The sequence below is a fragment of the Hyla sarda genome, chromosome 4 (assembly GCF_029499605.1).
Source record: "Hyla sarda isolate aHylSar1 chromosome 4, aHylSar1.hap1, whole genome shotgun sequence".
In the NCBI taxonomy this organism is placed as follows: domain Eukaryota; kingdom Metazoa; phylum Chordata; class Amphibia; order Anura; family Hylidae; genus Hyla; species Hyla sarda.
In genome coordinates, this window is record NC_079192.1 from 49,191,884 (window position 1) to 49,207,131 (window position 15,248).

Sequence of the window (15,248 nt, forward strand, 5' to 3'; positions counted from 1 at the left end):
GAAATTAAAGAAAAGAACTTCCTCTGTGGGAAACAGTAGCTGATAAGTACTGGAAGGATTAAGATTTTTTAATTTACAAACCTGTTTAACTTTCTGGAACCAGTTGATTTGAAAAAAAATAGTTTTCCAACAGAGTACCCCTTTAAAACTTGCCATACATCAATCTGACTGATTGGCCGATATGCTTTTGACAAGCCGCCATTCAGCCAACAGTGGGATTTTGTATGCTGCTAACATATTCATTATGCAAGATGGTGATGGGGTTAAAAAGCTCTGTTCTTTCTTCCAGGTGGCAATCCTGAGGAACCGGACCAGAGTACAATGAATGTAAGTTCTGTAGATGACAGGTCAGGGCTACAACTGACACCTTTCAGATTGTGGTTGAGTGGGATGTGGATGTTCAGCCTCAGCAAGAAAAAAGATCACATGCAAAATTAATGCACTTCCCCCGAATAGTTTATCATAAAATATGACTAATTTTGTTTATGTATTTATTTTAAGGGGTATTCCAGGAATCAAAAAACAGGCCTTTTTTCTTTCAAAGACAGCTCCCTCCTTGTCTCCACTTTGGGTTTAGTATTACAACTTGGCTCCATTCACTTGAATGGAACCAAGAACTGCAGAACCTCACCCAAACTGGAGACAAGGAGGACGCTGTCTTTGAATGAAAAAAAGGCCTGTTTTTTAAATCCTGGAGTACCCCTTTAGGGTACGTTCACATGTACAGGATCGTGCGCAGATTTGATGCGCAGGACTTGTAACTACAGATTAGAAGCTGTGTTCAGTTTACATTTAGATCTGCAGCAGCAAATCCTGTACGTGTGAATGTACCCTTAATGTTCCTTATTGAACTGAAATACTTGTGATAATGGAACCACATTTGGTATATTGGAGCTGTTTAGGGAATACAAGACGTATTGTTGTTCAAGTCATTACATGTAAACTTGCACTCCCCCATAGATGGTGCCCACCTTGGTTTTTGTGTTCAGATGTCAATGTTGTGTATTCATCTCCAGCTATAGAACTTGTCTTCATTTTGTTTTCCAGGACAGAGATCAAGAAGCTGGGACACAGGCAGAAACAGGTAAAAAGAATCTAAAGTGATCCTCTGGGTCACCGGACACTTGGAAAACAAAGGCATTTTGGAATATAATGTTGCTACAATATAACATTTTCTAGATTATCAGATTGTCTTTGAAAAGTATATATATAAAAAGAGGTTGTACAGCTCACTCAGCAGCAATCCCGAGGTTAAGTGGGAAGTCTAAAACCTACAAAACTTCAATAATGTGGCAACAAAAATACAGAGAGTGTATACCAGTCCTCTAGGGATAGCAGAGGGAATAGAAAAAGAAAATGAGAGAGAGAGAGAGAGAGAGAGAGAGAGAGAATGGAGAAGAAGAAAGGGGGGGGGGGGGAGAGAGAAGTGACAAAGAGTGAGGAGTAAATAATTAGATATAGATATGGATAAATAAATTGCTATATAAACGAAAACCTGAGAATAATCAAATTAAGATATGACAATTTATTAGACAAATATAATAATGTACACCTGGGCAGGGCCCTTGCTCAGGTGTACCAAACAATAATAAAAAATGGCTAAAAATACAAAAAAATGTAAATTAAATAGTGAGATATTCATCCTGGTGTTGAAAATTATGCTGTCATAGATGGATATAGATCAGCACTAAATTGTATCAAGTTCAGTATGTAGCAGAGTTCACTAAAGTTCAGTTGTAACAATTGTCAGAGTTCAATGCAGTTCAATGGTAATAGGGGAAATAGTTGTCGACTCTACAAAAGTAGATTGAATATGACCTACAGTGCACTGTGGAGTTGATAGTAAATATTAAATACCTTGTATCCAGGTGTTTAGCGTGGTAAAAGCAGCAAGTCTCCCTCAGAGTGGCATGCTCCGTGTATGTAGGGATCCGTGCTTGTGCGGTTCTGCGCCTGGCCGTCCTACGGCAGCAGATGTAGCTGGTGGTGGCAGTCACAATTGCTCGGTGCAGCGACCGGCCCTTAGATGTCAGCAGTGATGGCCGCAGCAGATTTTTGTGTTTTTTTTCCCCTAGTTTGTGTCTAGTTAGATTTTCTTTCCTTTTTTTTTTTTCTAGTGTGGAGCGACAGAAACATTGCACTGCATGACCCCTCACCTGCGAGCTAGGGGCACGGTGCATTGCTGGATGGCCGTTAACCCCTCTTCGCCATCAACTAGTGCCTTTTGGTGTACCCAGGGTCCGGGTCCCCCATTTGCCCCTGTTTGCAAGCTGGGCTGGCTTAATGCAGGTGGCCCTAGCTGGTTGAAGACTACCTAAGTGAGTATGTCTATGTGGGTGAGTATGTTTCCCTCCCCTTGTCCCCCAACTGTACCTGGGGGGGCTTTTTCCTTTTGGCTGCGGAAGGTCTCCCTGGGATATAGGGGGTTAATCCCGGCAGCTCTCTCTCTCTGTGGCCATAAGTGGCCACTCTCCTGCCCTCATGCGCTCCCCCTTCGTTTTTTTTTTTCCCGCGCATCCGGAGTCCAGGGCCTGAGGTGGTCTGCCTGTCGTGGTTTCATCGTTCCTTCGGCGGCGTTTGTGCTAGCTGCGCTGCGAATACTACCTTGTGCAAACTATCAGACAGAAGCCCTTTTTTTTTTTTTTTTTTTTTTTTTTTTTTCTCTTCCAGTTCCTGCCATGGGCGGTTCTCTAATTGAGTCTGCGGCTTTAATCTTAGCTCTTTTTTCGGAGCCTGTATCACGTGCTCGGTCGTGTGAACTCTTCTGCTGCCTTCGGGCTATCTCTTGTTGCATGCGCTCCGGGAGAATCCTGTAGCCTGTCATGTGAGAGCTGTTCAGGCTGTAATACCAAAATGCCAGGCGGGTTGACTGAGCCTACCTGCCCGCCCTGTGCATCCTTGAGGCCCATTCCTCACCGGGCTACCGTTCAGGATGACCCGCCGGACTGTGAGATGTCTGATCCTGCACCTCAGTGGGCCTCCTCCCTTTCTCAGACAATCTCCGGCCAGGGTCTCTCAGGGGGTGGTTTCTGCTTTGGGGCAGTCCTCCTTGCATTCGTCGAAGGTTGATTTATTTTTTTTTTTTTCCCCCCCAATCCTCTACGGCGCGCCCGGGTCGCCTCTCCTCTGACTCATCCCCTGATTCCGGACGTGCGGGGCCCTCACGCTGCTGCTCCATATCCTTCTCCTCCATATCACCCAGTGTCCGCTCCCGGTCTCCGCCCTCCCGCTCCCAATCCACCTCCACCCATTCTAGGGCTCCTATGGTGCACTCCCGGTCCCCAGGGGAGCTTGTGGACTCGGATTCGGTTCATCCTTCTGACTCGGAAGAGACTGTCAAATTTGGTGGACAGTCTGGTGTCTGCAGTCAAGGAAACCTTCTACCTACAGGACCCAGGAACTTCAGGCGCGGTCCCTGAAGTATCCTTTTGATGCACTCGTCGGGCATCTCAAGTTTTCGGCCCACACACTGAATTCGATGGGCTATTAGAGAGGACCTGGAAGCATCCTGATAAGCTCTTCTATGGGACTAAGAAGCTCCGGGTTCTCTTTCCCTTCCCTCAGGACCTGGTTACAAAGTGGTCTTCGCCTCCTACAGTGGACCCTCCTGTATCGTGGCTGTCTAAATCCACTACCCTGCCGCTGGCTGATGTAGCCTCCTTCAAGGATCCCTCAGATAAGTGCATTGAAAATTTTACGAAATTTGCCTTTGAAGTGGCAGGCTCAACTTTGGCGCCAGCTTTTGCCTTTACTTGGGTATCCAAAGTCCTCTTGGTTTGGGCCGGTCAATTGCGCCAGGGGATTTTAACAGGTGCCTCCCCCGGCGATCTGGCAGATCTAGTTCAGCAAATTGTTAATGCAGGGGACTGAACTACCTCTGCTCGGCCTCTTTAGAGTCAGCTTGCTGAACTGCCTTTGCCTCGGGCAATCGATTGGCTCTTCAGCGCTCCATGTGGCTTAAGGCTTGGAATGCCGACGCGGCCTCTAAGCGTTCCCATACTGAACTTCCTTTCCTGGGGTCTTGTCTCTTTGGCAAGCGCCTAGATGAGATCATCTCTGAGTTTACGGCAAGAGTTCCCTCTTGCCACAAAATCGTCCGTGCCGCTTGAACTTGCGGCGGAAGACTTCTTCCTTTTTCGTTCGTTTCATTTCTCGGGCCGCCCGGACAAAACGGCGGCCTCACAGGATAGGATGGTGCCATCTTTCAAGTCTCGCCCCTCCTGGAAATCGGGGCCCCATTCCAACCGCCCCTCTTCCTAGTCCAGGACTCGCAAGTCTCCCACTGCCTGAGGGTGCGCCCCCATCCGAGTCTCCTCCTCAGGTGGGTGGTTGCCTGTCCCTCTTTCGGGACGTTTGTCTGGCACACGTTCAGGATGCTTGGCTTCTAGAGGTCGTGTCCCAGGGCTATCAAATAGAATTCCCTACTATTCCCCGGGATTGTTTTTTTTTTTTTTTTTTTTTTTTTTCGGTCCCGCCCACCTCGTTCTCCGGCTTTTGCTGCAGCTTTTCAGGTGGCCCTTCGCACCCTCCTGTCCCAGGGAGTGATCGTGCCTGTCCCTCCGTTGGAACGGTTTTCGGGGTTCTACTCCAATCTCTTTGTAGTTCCCAAGAAGGGCGGCACTGTCCGACCCATTCTCGATTTTGAAGCTTCTAAACCGTTATGTGCGGCTACGGCTTTTCCGGATGGAATCTCTGCAGTCAGTAGTCGCCTCCATGGATCCGGGGTAGTTACTCTCTTCGGAAATACGGGACGCCTACTTGCACATCCCTATCTTTCCGGATCACCATGTTTTCTCAAGTTTGCAGTTCCGGCGAGTCATTTTAAGTTTGTTGCCCTGCCCTTCGAGCTGTCGACTGCGCTCAGAGTCTTCATGAAGTCGCTAGTGGCAGTGGTGGCTCCCCTCCACTCTCGGGGTTCTCCCCTATCTGGACGACCTACTCATCAAGGCGCCTTCCCTTGAGCAGAACCGGGTCAGTCTCAACATCACTCTGCCGACCCTTTCCAGTTTCGGTTGGATAATCAACCTCGAGAAATTTAATCTGTCTCCCTCTCCATTACGAAGCGGCGGCTCCCTTCACTCTTCCTGAGGACAAGCTCAGGGAGCTGTTGTCGGGGATTTGCTTGCTTTGGCGGCCAGGTCTGATGGTTATATGCAAAAAGAGAAAAAAAAGGGAGACAGAGGACAGTGCCTCGTGTATTATCCTTGACACCAGCAGTCCAAAGCAGGACACTAGGGGTGTGGACTCCTATAGGTTGGTCGCTCACCAGATTAATAGAAGAAGTAGACATATAAACCCCTTAGGGTTACTCAAGCATAGGTGGTGGGTGAAGGCAAGCTGCAAGCTTGAGGTCCAGATGGGAGAGGAAGGAGTCTTTTCTCCCATAAACATGTAGACAGGAAACCAGAAAAAATGAACCCAAAAAGGTGCTGCTCACGACCAATTTTATGCAGTACAAAGGTGTAGAAAGAAAGATGTCAATCTGATGAAGGCGGAAATACCCTCTGAAAAGCATTATTGGATGAAATAAACATAGTGCTTTTGGAACTTTCTTTCTACACCTTTTGTACTGCATATAATTGGTCGTGAGCAGCGCCTTTTTGGGTTAATTTTTTCTGGTTTCAGGTCTGATGGCTGTCCGGGCCTGTATGTCTGTTCTGGGCAAGATGGTCGCTTCCATGGGGGCAGTGCCCTGTGCCCAATTTCAGTACTGTCCTCTCCAGTGGGCAATTCTTTCTCAGTGGGACAAATCCCGCTTGTCTCTTCACCACGAGCTCCGACTTGCGCTCAAAGTTCGCCGCTCCCTCCTTTCGTGGCTTCGGTCTCCTTTCCTCCGGGTGGGTTGCTCCTTCCTGCCTCTCCATTGGCATGTCCTGACTACGGATGCGCGTCTCCTCGGCTGAAGAACTGTTTTTCGTAACGAAGCGGTCCAAGGCCGTTGGACCCTGTCGGAGTCCAGTCTCCCCATCAATGTTCTGTAGCACCGTGCGATCTTCCTGTGTCTTCCTTACTGGAGTTGCCTGCTGTGGGGTCTTCCGGTACGGGTGCAGACTGGCAACGCCACGGCCTTGGCATACATCAACTGCCAGGGCGGCACCTGCAGCTCGGCGGCCATGAAGGAACTGTCGAAGATCCTCTCTTGAGTGGAACTTCACGTTCCAGCCATATCGGCGGTTCACATTCCCGAATCGACAATTGGGAAGCTGGCTTTCTAAGTCGCTCCACCGCCGACCCAGGTGAGTGGTCCCTTCACCCGGAGGTCTTCGCTCAAATCTGTCACTGCTGGGAAACTCCAGATGTGGATTTCTTTGCATCTCGCCGGAACAGGAAAGTCCCTTGCTTCGTCTCCAGGTCACGGGATCCCCTGGCTCTAGCAGTAGACACTCTCCGTGGTTCCTTGGACCCCCTTCACTCTCCCCTACCTCTTTCCCCCACTTCCACTTCTTCCCAGGGTCATCCGGAAGCTTAAGGCAGAGGGTGTCTCGGCGATTCTGGTGGCTCTCGATTTGGCCTTGTCACACGTGGTCCGTCTGGTGTCGGACGTTCCCTTGCGTCTTCCGGATCGTCCAGACCTTCTCTCCCAAGGACCCCTCTGCCACCCCAATTTACTTCCGCTGCGGTTGACGGCGTGGCGGTTGAATCCGCAGTTTAGAGAGGTCGTGGATGCTCTTCCAGTGTGATCCGGACCATGCTCCGTGCTCGGAAGCCCTCTTCCGTGTAAGACTCACCACAGACGACCTGTACCCAGGAGGTAGTAGATTCATAATACCACGGTGGTTTGGAGCAGGAGATGTAGTAGATCCGCTGGTCCTGTGGGGTGGATGATGCAGGCCGTGCCAGGAAGCGGAGTCTAAGGTGCCGCTGGTTTTCACCATAGCTCGCTGCAAAGCGTGATGGACTTGCTGCGGCAGGCGGCACCCAGGTCGCTACCCCTGGCACGACTCGACCCCACAGGCGGCTGAGGTGAAGCGTGGCGCCAAAGGAATAGGCAGGATGTTGTCAGGCTGCCAAGAGGTCAGGGCAGGCAGCACAGGAGCGTAGTCAGTAGGGAAGCAGAAGGTCAATAGGCAGGCGGCTAGTAGCACGGTCAAGTCACGGAATGCAAGGTCTGGTACACGGCAAGGAACACTATATAGACTGCTTTCTCTAAGGCGCTAGGGCAAACAAAGATCCGGCAGAGTGTGGGGGGGGGGGGGAGGGTCCAGAAACTTATAATGTGCAGGTGTGAACAATAATTACAGGTGCATTGGCCCTTTAAATCTGAGAGCTCTGGCGCGCGCGCACCATAGGAAGCAGGGACACGTGCGCCGGAGCTGTGAGGGCACAGCAGGAGACGGATAAGTGACTGGCTGGGATTCGCATGCGGGTGCATCCCGCAGTGCGAATCCCAGCCCCGCCGGCCAGCGGGGGGGAGAGGACAGCGCGCTCACGGCCGGGATGTGTGGCCGGAGCGCAGGATGTTACATTTATTTACAATTTACCACCATACCTGACAGGCCTGTTTCCGCTGGTGCGAGGCTCGTTCCCCCTCTCCCACTTCTATTTCCTTGCCAAATTTCTTGTCCTTTTAAAATCGTGCCTCAGTTCCATCAAGGGGCAAGTTTTGGCGTTTTCTGTCCTCTTCCAACGCCCTCTTGTATCTGACCTTTTATGTGCGCACTTTTTTTTTTGCAGGGTGTGGCTCACAAGGGTCCTCCGTTCCGGTCACCCACTGCACCTTGGGACCTGAATCTTGTTTTAAATGCTCTACAGGGAGCCTCAGTTTGAGCCTCTTGGTCAGGTGTCCCTTCGTCTCCTTTCCTGGAAGGTGGCCTTCCTTGTGGCAGTCACGTCCATTCGCCGTGTGTCTGCATTGGCTGCCCTCTTTTGCCGTCCCCCCTTTTCTGGTGCTTCACCAAGACAAGGTCGTTTTTCGGCCAGTGCCCTCTTTTCAGCCCAAGGTCGTGACTTCTTTTCACTTCAACAAGGAGATTGTGTTGCCTTCTTTCTGCTCATCTGCAGGAGCGCCAGCTTCACAAGCTGGACTTGGTCCAGACGGTTCAGACTTATTTGTCAGTCACTTCCTCCTTTCGGCGGTGTGACTCTGTTTGTGCTTCCCGTAAGGGGCTCCCAGCTTCCAAGGCCACTATTTCCTGGTGGATATGCTCTGCCATTACGGAGTCGTATTGTTGAAAGGGTCAGGTACCCCCTTTCGAGTGACAGCTCACTCCACCAGCATGGAGGGGGCCTCCTGGGCGGTCAGCCCACGGGGCTTCGGGAATGCAGGTTTACAAGATGGGGACTTGGACTTCTCTGCATACTTTTGCCAATTTTTACCGTGCGCATACCTTCGTGTCCTCAGACACAGGTTTGGGCTGCAGGGTTTTGCAGGCGGCAGTCCTGCCATCCGCCTGCGTTCTTTTCTGCCTGGGATGTTGTTTTTCCCTCCCCAGGGACTGCGTTAGGACATCCCATGGTCCTGTGTCCCCCAATGAAGCGCTCGAGAAAAGTAGATTTTTTTTTTTGAATTAACGTAAAATCTCTTTCTCTGAGCTTCTATTGGGGGGAAACAACACCCGCCCATTGGTTTGTGACCTGCTAGTTTTCTGCCGCTGTGGTGTGGGGTATTTATTTATTTATTAATTTATTTTTATTTTTTCGTGGTCTGTTCCCGTTTTGTCTGTTTTATTTTTTATTTTTTTTTTCGGACTGTTTTCTTGTTCGGTTCTCCTTCTTCTGCTTTGGGACTAAACTGAGTTGCTCAGTCAGGAGGCAGGTATATCCTGCCAGGAAGAGCCGACCTCCTTTTTTTTGTTTTTTTGCCTAGTGTCGGCCTCCTAGCGACAGCAGCATATACCCATGGTCCTGTGCCCCCCCCCCAATAGAAGCTCAGAGAGAGATTTTACAGAAAGTCAAAAAATCTACATATTTTCTTTATGAATTGAAAAATGTATGTGGGCGGGGCATCTATATGGGTGTGGATTACACATGGATGGGTGTATGCTGGGCCCCATGATCCTCTATTGCCCCATGGATTGACAGTACATCCCTGACAGGTTCCTTTTTAATAGTGTAGTGGCTGGTCTCGCCTAATGAAGCTTTCCATTGTTGGGGCTACAGACATGGCTGTCAGTCCCTGAGTAGGACCACTCTCTGGACTCCTTTACAAGCAAAGATAGAATATGTATCTGTATGGAAGAGTAGGAGAATGGCACATACTGATCCATTCTGTACTGCAAGTGAAATTGGATGCCACATACCAAGCCTAGGTCATCAAACAGTCCTACTAAAACCATCAGAAGGTGCTTCTAAGACGGTAGATGTATCAAAACCTGTGCAGAGGAAAAGTTAACCAGCAACCATTCCGAAAATGAAAGAAGTGATCTGATTGGTTACTATGGGCAAATGGTCACCTTTTTCCTCCTCAGGTTTTGACAATTCTCCCCCATTGGGTACAAGCCAGACAACAAGCAACACGTGTTCCATTGACTCCACTGCTATCAAAAGCTATCATGGTGCAGAGCAAGACTGCAGTGGGAGCTGGAATAGGAGTCTATCCTCTTCAGGGATTAGCCCCGCTTTTGTCTCGGACACGGTGATAGCTGGAGACTATGTGGGCAATGCTATGAAGAGGGAATATCACACCAGTACTACTCCTGAAATTACAGTTTGGGGAGGCATACTGTATGGTAACCAGACCCTTCTAGTCTTCATTCCTGGTACACCAACAGCTCAGCGTTCTGCTATTGTGCACACTGGATATTTCTCGATGGTGCGCTGTGCACCTGTATTTTAGAGCTTAGATTAAAGGTGGATTCTGGTGCTGAGCATTCAGAACAAAATGTTCCGGATGCTTAGAGCTTGCATTGGGGCACGTGACGTCACAGCCCTGCCCCTTCATGACTTTGCATCCCACCTCCTCAATGCAAGTCTATGGGAGGGGGCGTGACGGACGTCCCGTCCCCTCCTGTAGACTTGCATTGAGGGGGCGGGGCAGGATGTCACGAGGGGGCGGGGCCGTGACTTCACGATCCATGATGACGGCAATAAACGTTTGGAACGTTTTGTTCAAAACGCTCAGCACCAGAATACCCCTTTAAAAGCTTCAGGGAAGTCTCAGAATTGGTTTTCGCTTCTCAGTTTTCTCTTTCTGAAGTTTCCACACTATGCCTGAGCCATCTTATTTCACCTTTTTGACTATTTTTTTTTTCCACCCCCTACAGAACATACACAGTCATCTACCATGAAGCACAGAGAGAACCAGAAGGAATTCATGGAACGCACTTTGCCAAATAAGTATGTGGTTTAGAGTGTATTGGAGAAGAAATGTATAACATATATAGTACATTATACTATGTAGGGATAACTAAATCAATTTTTAAAAAAGATATTAGGATGGTGCTGGTCATTGTAAAGTATCCGCCTCAATTTTAGATGAAAAGACACCATTTTAAATGGTTCACAAGTTAAAAGTGGAGTATCTCAATGTATTTTTGTAAAAGAATTACTCCGGGACAGGGAATGTTTTTTGCAACATTCTTCCAAAATCTAATATCTACTTGCCTTCCCCAGCACCCCTGGTGATGTATTCCTCCTTCTGGTTCCGCGTGGTCAGTAACTTCCGCGTGTTGCAACTTAGCAAATCCCTTTCAATGTCCCACCTCGGCCAGTGCTTGGCTGAGCTGCAATGTGATGTATTTAGCCCTGACACTGATCTTCTTTCTAGTGCCAGGGCTCAGTTTGTCACATTGCCACAGCGTGAATATTAACCACAGGGAATCAGGAAGAAGTGTGCACTGGGGCTGCAGCAGGAAAACAGAGGCATCAGAGGAGCGGCAGGGGGTAAGTAGAGGTTTATAACGCGCTAATTAAAATTTATGACCCCTGATGATATAATGTGTGTGGTGGGGGTTTAGACATTAAGCCTAGAACAGACTTTTTTAACCTCTTAGGCACGAAGGGCGTACCTGTACACCATGACCCCGTGTCATTGCGGGTCGGGCTTGACCTCTAACAACGGCTGAGACCCGTGGCTAATAGCGCGCATCACCGATTGCAGTAACGCTCCCTATTATCCCTTTAGACATGCCGATCAAAGTTGATTGCCGCGTCTAAAGTTTAAAAATATATGCTTCCCGGCAGCTCGGGTCCTGTTTAGCTAGGAGGCATGAGGAGGGTCACTTACCTGCCTCCTCAGTGTCAGTCACGGAATGACTGCTCCGTGCCTGAAATCCAGGCAGGAGCAGTCAAGCGGCGATAACACTGATCAATGCTGTGCTATGGCATATCAGTGATCAGTGTGTGCAATGTTATAGTCCCCTATGGGGGCTATAACATTGCAAAAAAAAAAAAAAAGTTAATAAAGATCATTTATCATTTTTTCTATATCGGCTCCATTGGGGAACACAGACCGTGGGTGTATGCTGCTGTCTCTAGGAGGTGTGACACTATGGTAATAAAAAAAAAAAAAGTCTGCTCTTCCCAGCAGGATATACCCGCCTTCAGGCCCTGAGCTAATCAGTTTAAGCTTAGTGTCTGAAGGAGTTGGACATGGTCTGAAATTCTCCAGACAAAGTCTTCTGATTTTTTTTATTTTCCTAGTATAGGGACGTGTTAGTTTTTTTTTTTTATTCCTTTTTTTCTTTTCTGTTTTCAGGTGGGGACTCAGGGACTCCGGTTCCCTGTTTCCCCATTGCGAGTAAGGGGACACAGACATTGCGTATATGCGCTGTTTACCCCCCCCCCCCCCCTCGCCAACGGTCAGCGCCTGGGTTGGTACCTCATGGGTCCGGGTCCCCCTATTTCCCTGCTCGCCTCGCTCGCGCATAGCAGCCAGACGTGATGCAGGTAACTAAGCTGACTGAAGACTCCATTTGGTAAGTTCTTCTGACCGAGGTAAGTACTTCCCCCCCCCCCCCCCCCCCCCCCCCCTCTTTTCTCCTCAGGTGCGGACTTGCAACTTCTGGAGACCCCCTGTTTTGGCCCACCTTTTAAGGTTATGAGGCTGGCTTACTGGGGATGGACTTTTATTCTGGGGGAGCAGTGGCATCTGAGGGGGCATGTACTCTGTTTTTCACTGGGTGTGTGTGTGTGGTTACTGTGTCTAGACCGCAGCGCCTTATATGCAGCTGACAGCCGCGGCGCTGCTACGGGCCGGGTGTTCTCCGTGCCGGCTTACTTTCGCTTTCTCTGCCAGCGCTTATATGTGGCTGACAGCCGCGGCGCTGGTTCGGGCCGGGCGCTCTATGCGCCGGCTTACTTTAGCTTTCTCTGGCAGTCTCTGCCGGTGTATTGGCCGCCATTACAGCAAGGAGCGGGTGCCATTACAGCTTCTTCTTGGCCTGTCCTTAGTTCCGCCCACACTCTTCTGAGGCGCGAAATAGCCTCCAATCAGCTCCGTGGGTGCGATTTTCAGTCAGAAGGGGGCCAATTAGTTAGTGCCTCTGCTTCAGGCACGCCCCCCTCTGCTATTGGCTCGCCTGTTTCCTCACACTAGCTGCACGGAGCCGTTCTCCTCACTGCAGCTGCCAGGGGACACAGACTAGGGTGAGAAAGTTCCTGTCTTTTTTTACTCATAATGTCTGTACCCAGAGCTGTTCCTCCCTCTAAACAGAAACCTGGAACCTCAGTGACTTTTGTCTGTAAGCACTGTAGTACCAAAATGCCTTGCTCTACCGAGCCCACTTTCCCTGCCTGATCCACTGCTCCCCTGGTACCCCCTTATGCCCTTTCGATTCCGGTGGGTTCAGCCGCTCCACCAGCCTGGGTTTCTTCCCTAACCCAGTATATGGCTGACTTGACCAAAGTCTCCTGTTCGGTGGCTGAGGCCTCCCGGGAAGTGGTGTCCGCCTTGAAGGGGTCTTCCCTGCGCAGGGCCTCTGAGAGGGCCCGCTCCTTGTCTCCACATACTTCACGCTCTCAAAAGCATACTAGGGGTGCCTCGTCTGACTCTTCGTTTGAGTCTTCAGATAGGGGGGGAGGAATGCTCATGTCTGTCATCTGGGCACAAACATCGTTCACCATCTCCTGGTGAACTGGTGGATGAGGCTTCCGAGCCGGCATCGGACTCAGAGGACCGCTCGGACTCAATTGAAACGGTGAACTCATTGGTGACAGCCTTAATAGACACCTTTCACTTTGAGGACCCAGGATCTTCGGATGTCACTCCAGGAGTATCCTTTCATTGTGCTAAGCCAGCACCTCAAAGGTTCAGCTCTCACACAGACTTTGACGACATTCTGGCATCTGCATGGAAACATCCAGACAAGAGGCTCCCGGGAATCAAGACGATTCAAGAACGTTATCCATTTGACAAGGACTTTGTCACTAAGGTGGTTTCCCCTCCCTCAGTGGATCCACCAATCTCCCGGATCTCTAAGGCGACTACACTGCCTCTGGCAGATGCCACCGCCTTCAAGGATCCCACGGACAAGATCCCACGGTAGAATCCTTAGTTTGCCTCTAAAGCAGCTGGCTCTACTCCTCTTCCCATCTTCGCCTTGACATGGGTGTCCAAGGCTCTGTCGGAGTGGTGCCAAAAGCTCCATCAGGACATTTTAGTGGGATCCCCCCCAGAGGATCTATCTGCTCTGGCTCTCCAATGCTCTAAAGCTGGGGACTTCCTGTGCGCAGCTTCCATGCAGTCAGCCCGTTCTGCCTTTGCTGTGGGTCACCTAGCGGCTCTCCGCCGCTCTATGTGGCTTAAGGTTTGGAATGCGGATGCCACTTCCAAAAGGTCTCTCACTGAGCTTCCTTTTACGTGTGGCCGTCTTTTTGGCAGACTCCTTGATGAGACTATCTCTGAGGCAACGGGAGGTAAGAGTTCCTTGTTGCCTCAAAATAAGGCTCGCCCTAATTCCCAAAGGAAGTCCTTTTCCTTTCAGACCTCTGGCTCCAGCAAAGGGTCCGGGCAGGCGCCCTCACGGGACAAAAAGGCTCCCTCATTCCGGGCACGCCCGTCTTGGAAGTTGGACTCCAACCGGTCCATCCGTTTTGCGCCCAAATCGGGCAACCGCAAACCCACTTCTGCATGAAGTGAGGCCCCCATCCGCGGTTTCTTCTCGGGTGGGAGGTCGTCTCTTACTTTTTCGAGACATCTGGACCTCAAACATTCAGGACTCTTGGGTCAGGGACGTGGTGTCCAACGGTTACCGAATCGAATTCGCCTCCCTTCCGAGGGATCATTTTTTTTTGATCCCGGGCCACCCGGTCTCCGTCTCCGGTGAAGCACTTTCGAGCGGCTCTTCAGTCTCTGCTTCTCTAAGGGGGTTATCGTTCCCGTTCCTCCAGGGGAACGGTTTCAGGGTTTCTATTCCAATCTTTTTGTGGTTCCCAAGAAGGACGGTTCGGTGCGACCAATCCTAGACCTCAAGCGTCTCAACCGTCATCTTCTTATCCGCCACTTCCGAATGGAATCTCTCCGTTCGATGGTGGCGTCCCTGGAACAAGGGGAGTTCCTTTCATCGGTGGACATCAAGGATGCCTACCTCCATGTGCCAATATTTCCAGGCCATCATCGGTAGCTCCGCTTTGCGGTTCCAGAGGGGCATTTTCAATTCATAGCCCTCCCCTTTGGTCTAGCCACGGCTCCTGGGGTCTTTACAAAGATCCTTGTGCCAGTGATGGGCCTTTTACGGTCGAGGGGTATCTCGGTGATACCCTACCTGGACGACCTTCTCATCAAGCTCCAACCAGAGCCCAGACTCTGGAGAATCTGGACGACACTCTCCACACTCTGGATCGCCTCGGGTGGATGGTCAACCGGGACAAGTCAGTCCTCCGTCCTACCCAGTCTCTAACCTTCCTGGGACTTCGATTCGACACTGCCTCTGCCCGAATTTGTCTCCCGCCGGACAAACGTCTGGCGCTTCTGTCGGGGGTCCGCTCCCTTCGGACCCAGGTCTCAGTCCCCATCCGCACTTGTATGGAAGTCCTGGGTCGGATGGTGGCAACTATGGAGGCCGTACCCTTTTCCCAGTTTCATTACCGCACCCTTCAACTGGTGATTCTTTCTCGATGGAACAGGTCTCCTCTGTCCCTCGATCGTCAGATTGTTCTCCCTCGCAGGGTCAGTCAGTCTCTGTTCTGGTGGATCCGCTCCCCCCTTCTTCTTCTCCAAGGGCGGTCGTTTCTTCCCCTTCACTGGCAGGTAGTTACAATGAATGCGGCGTGTTCAGGGATTGGACGGTTCAGGGACTCTGGTCTCCTCGAGAGACCCTTCTTCCGATAAACCTATTGGAATTACGGGCGATTCTTCTTCATTGGGAGTC

At 50.4% G+C, this 15,248-nt stretch overlaps 1 protein-coding gene across 2 annotated transcripts in view; it reads left to right on the forward strand.

The window, feature by feature from the left end:
- Positions 1-15,248, forward strand: part of LOC130367884 (A-kinase anchor protein 8-like) — a 92,988-nt gene that overhangs the window by 20,896 nt on the left and 56,844 nt on the right. For both annotated transcript variants that reach the window (XM_056570843.1, XM_056570842.1), the window contains exons 5-7: positions 290-327; positions 1,048-1,084; positions 10,203-10,275. In XM_056570843.1, the coding sequence (XP_056426818.1) occupies positions 290-327; positions 1,048-1,084; positions 10,203-10,275 (148 nt within the window). The remainder of the gene's footprint in view (positions 1-289; positions 328-1,047; positions 1,085-10,202; positions 10,276-15,248) is intronic.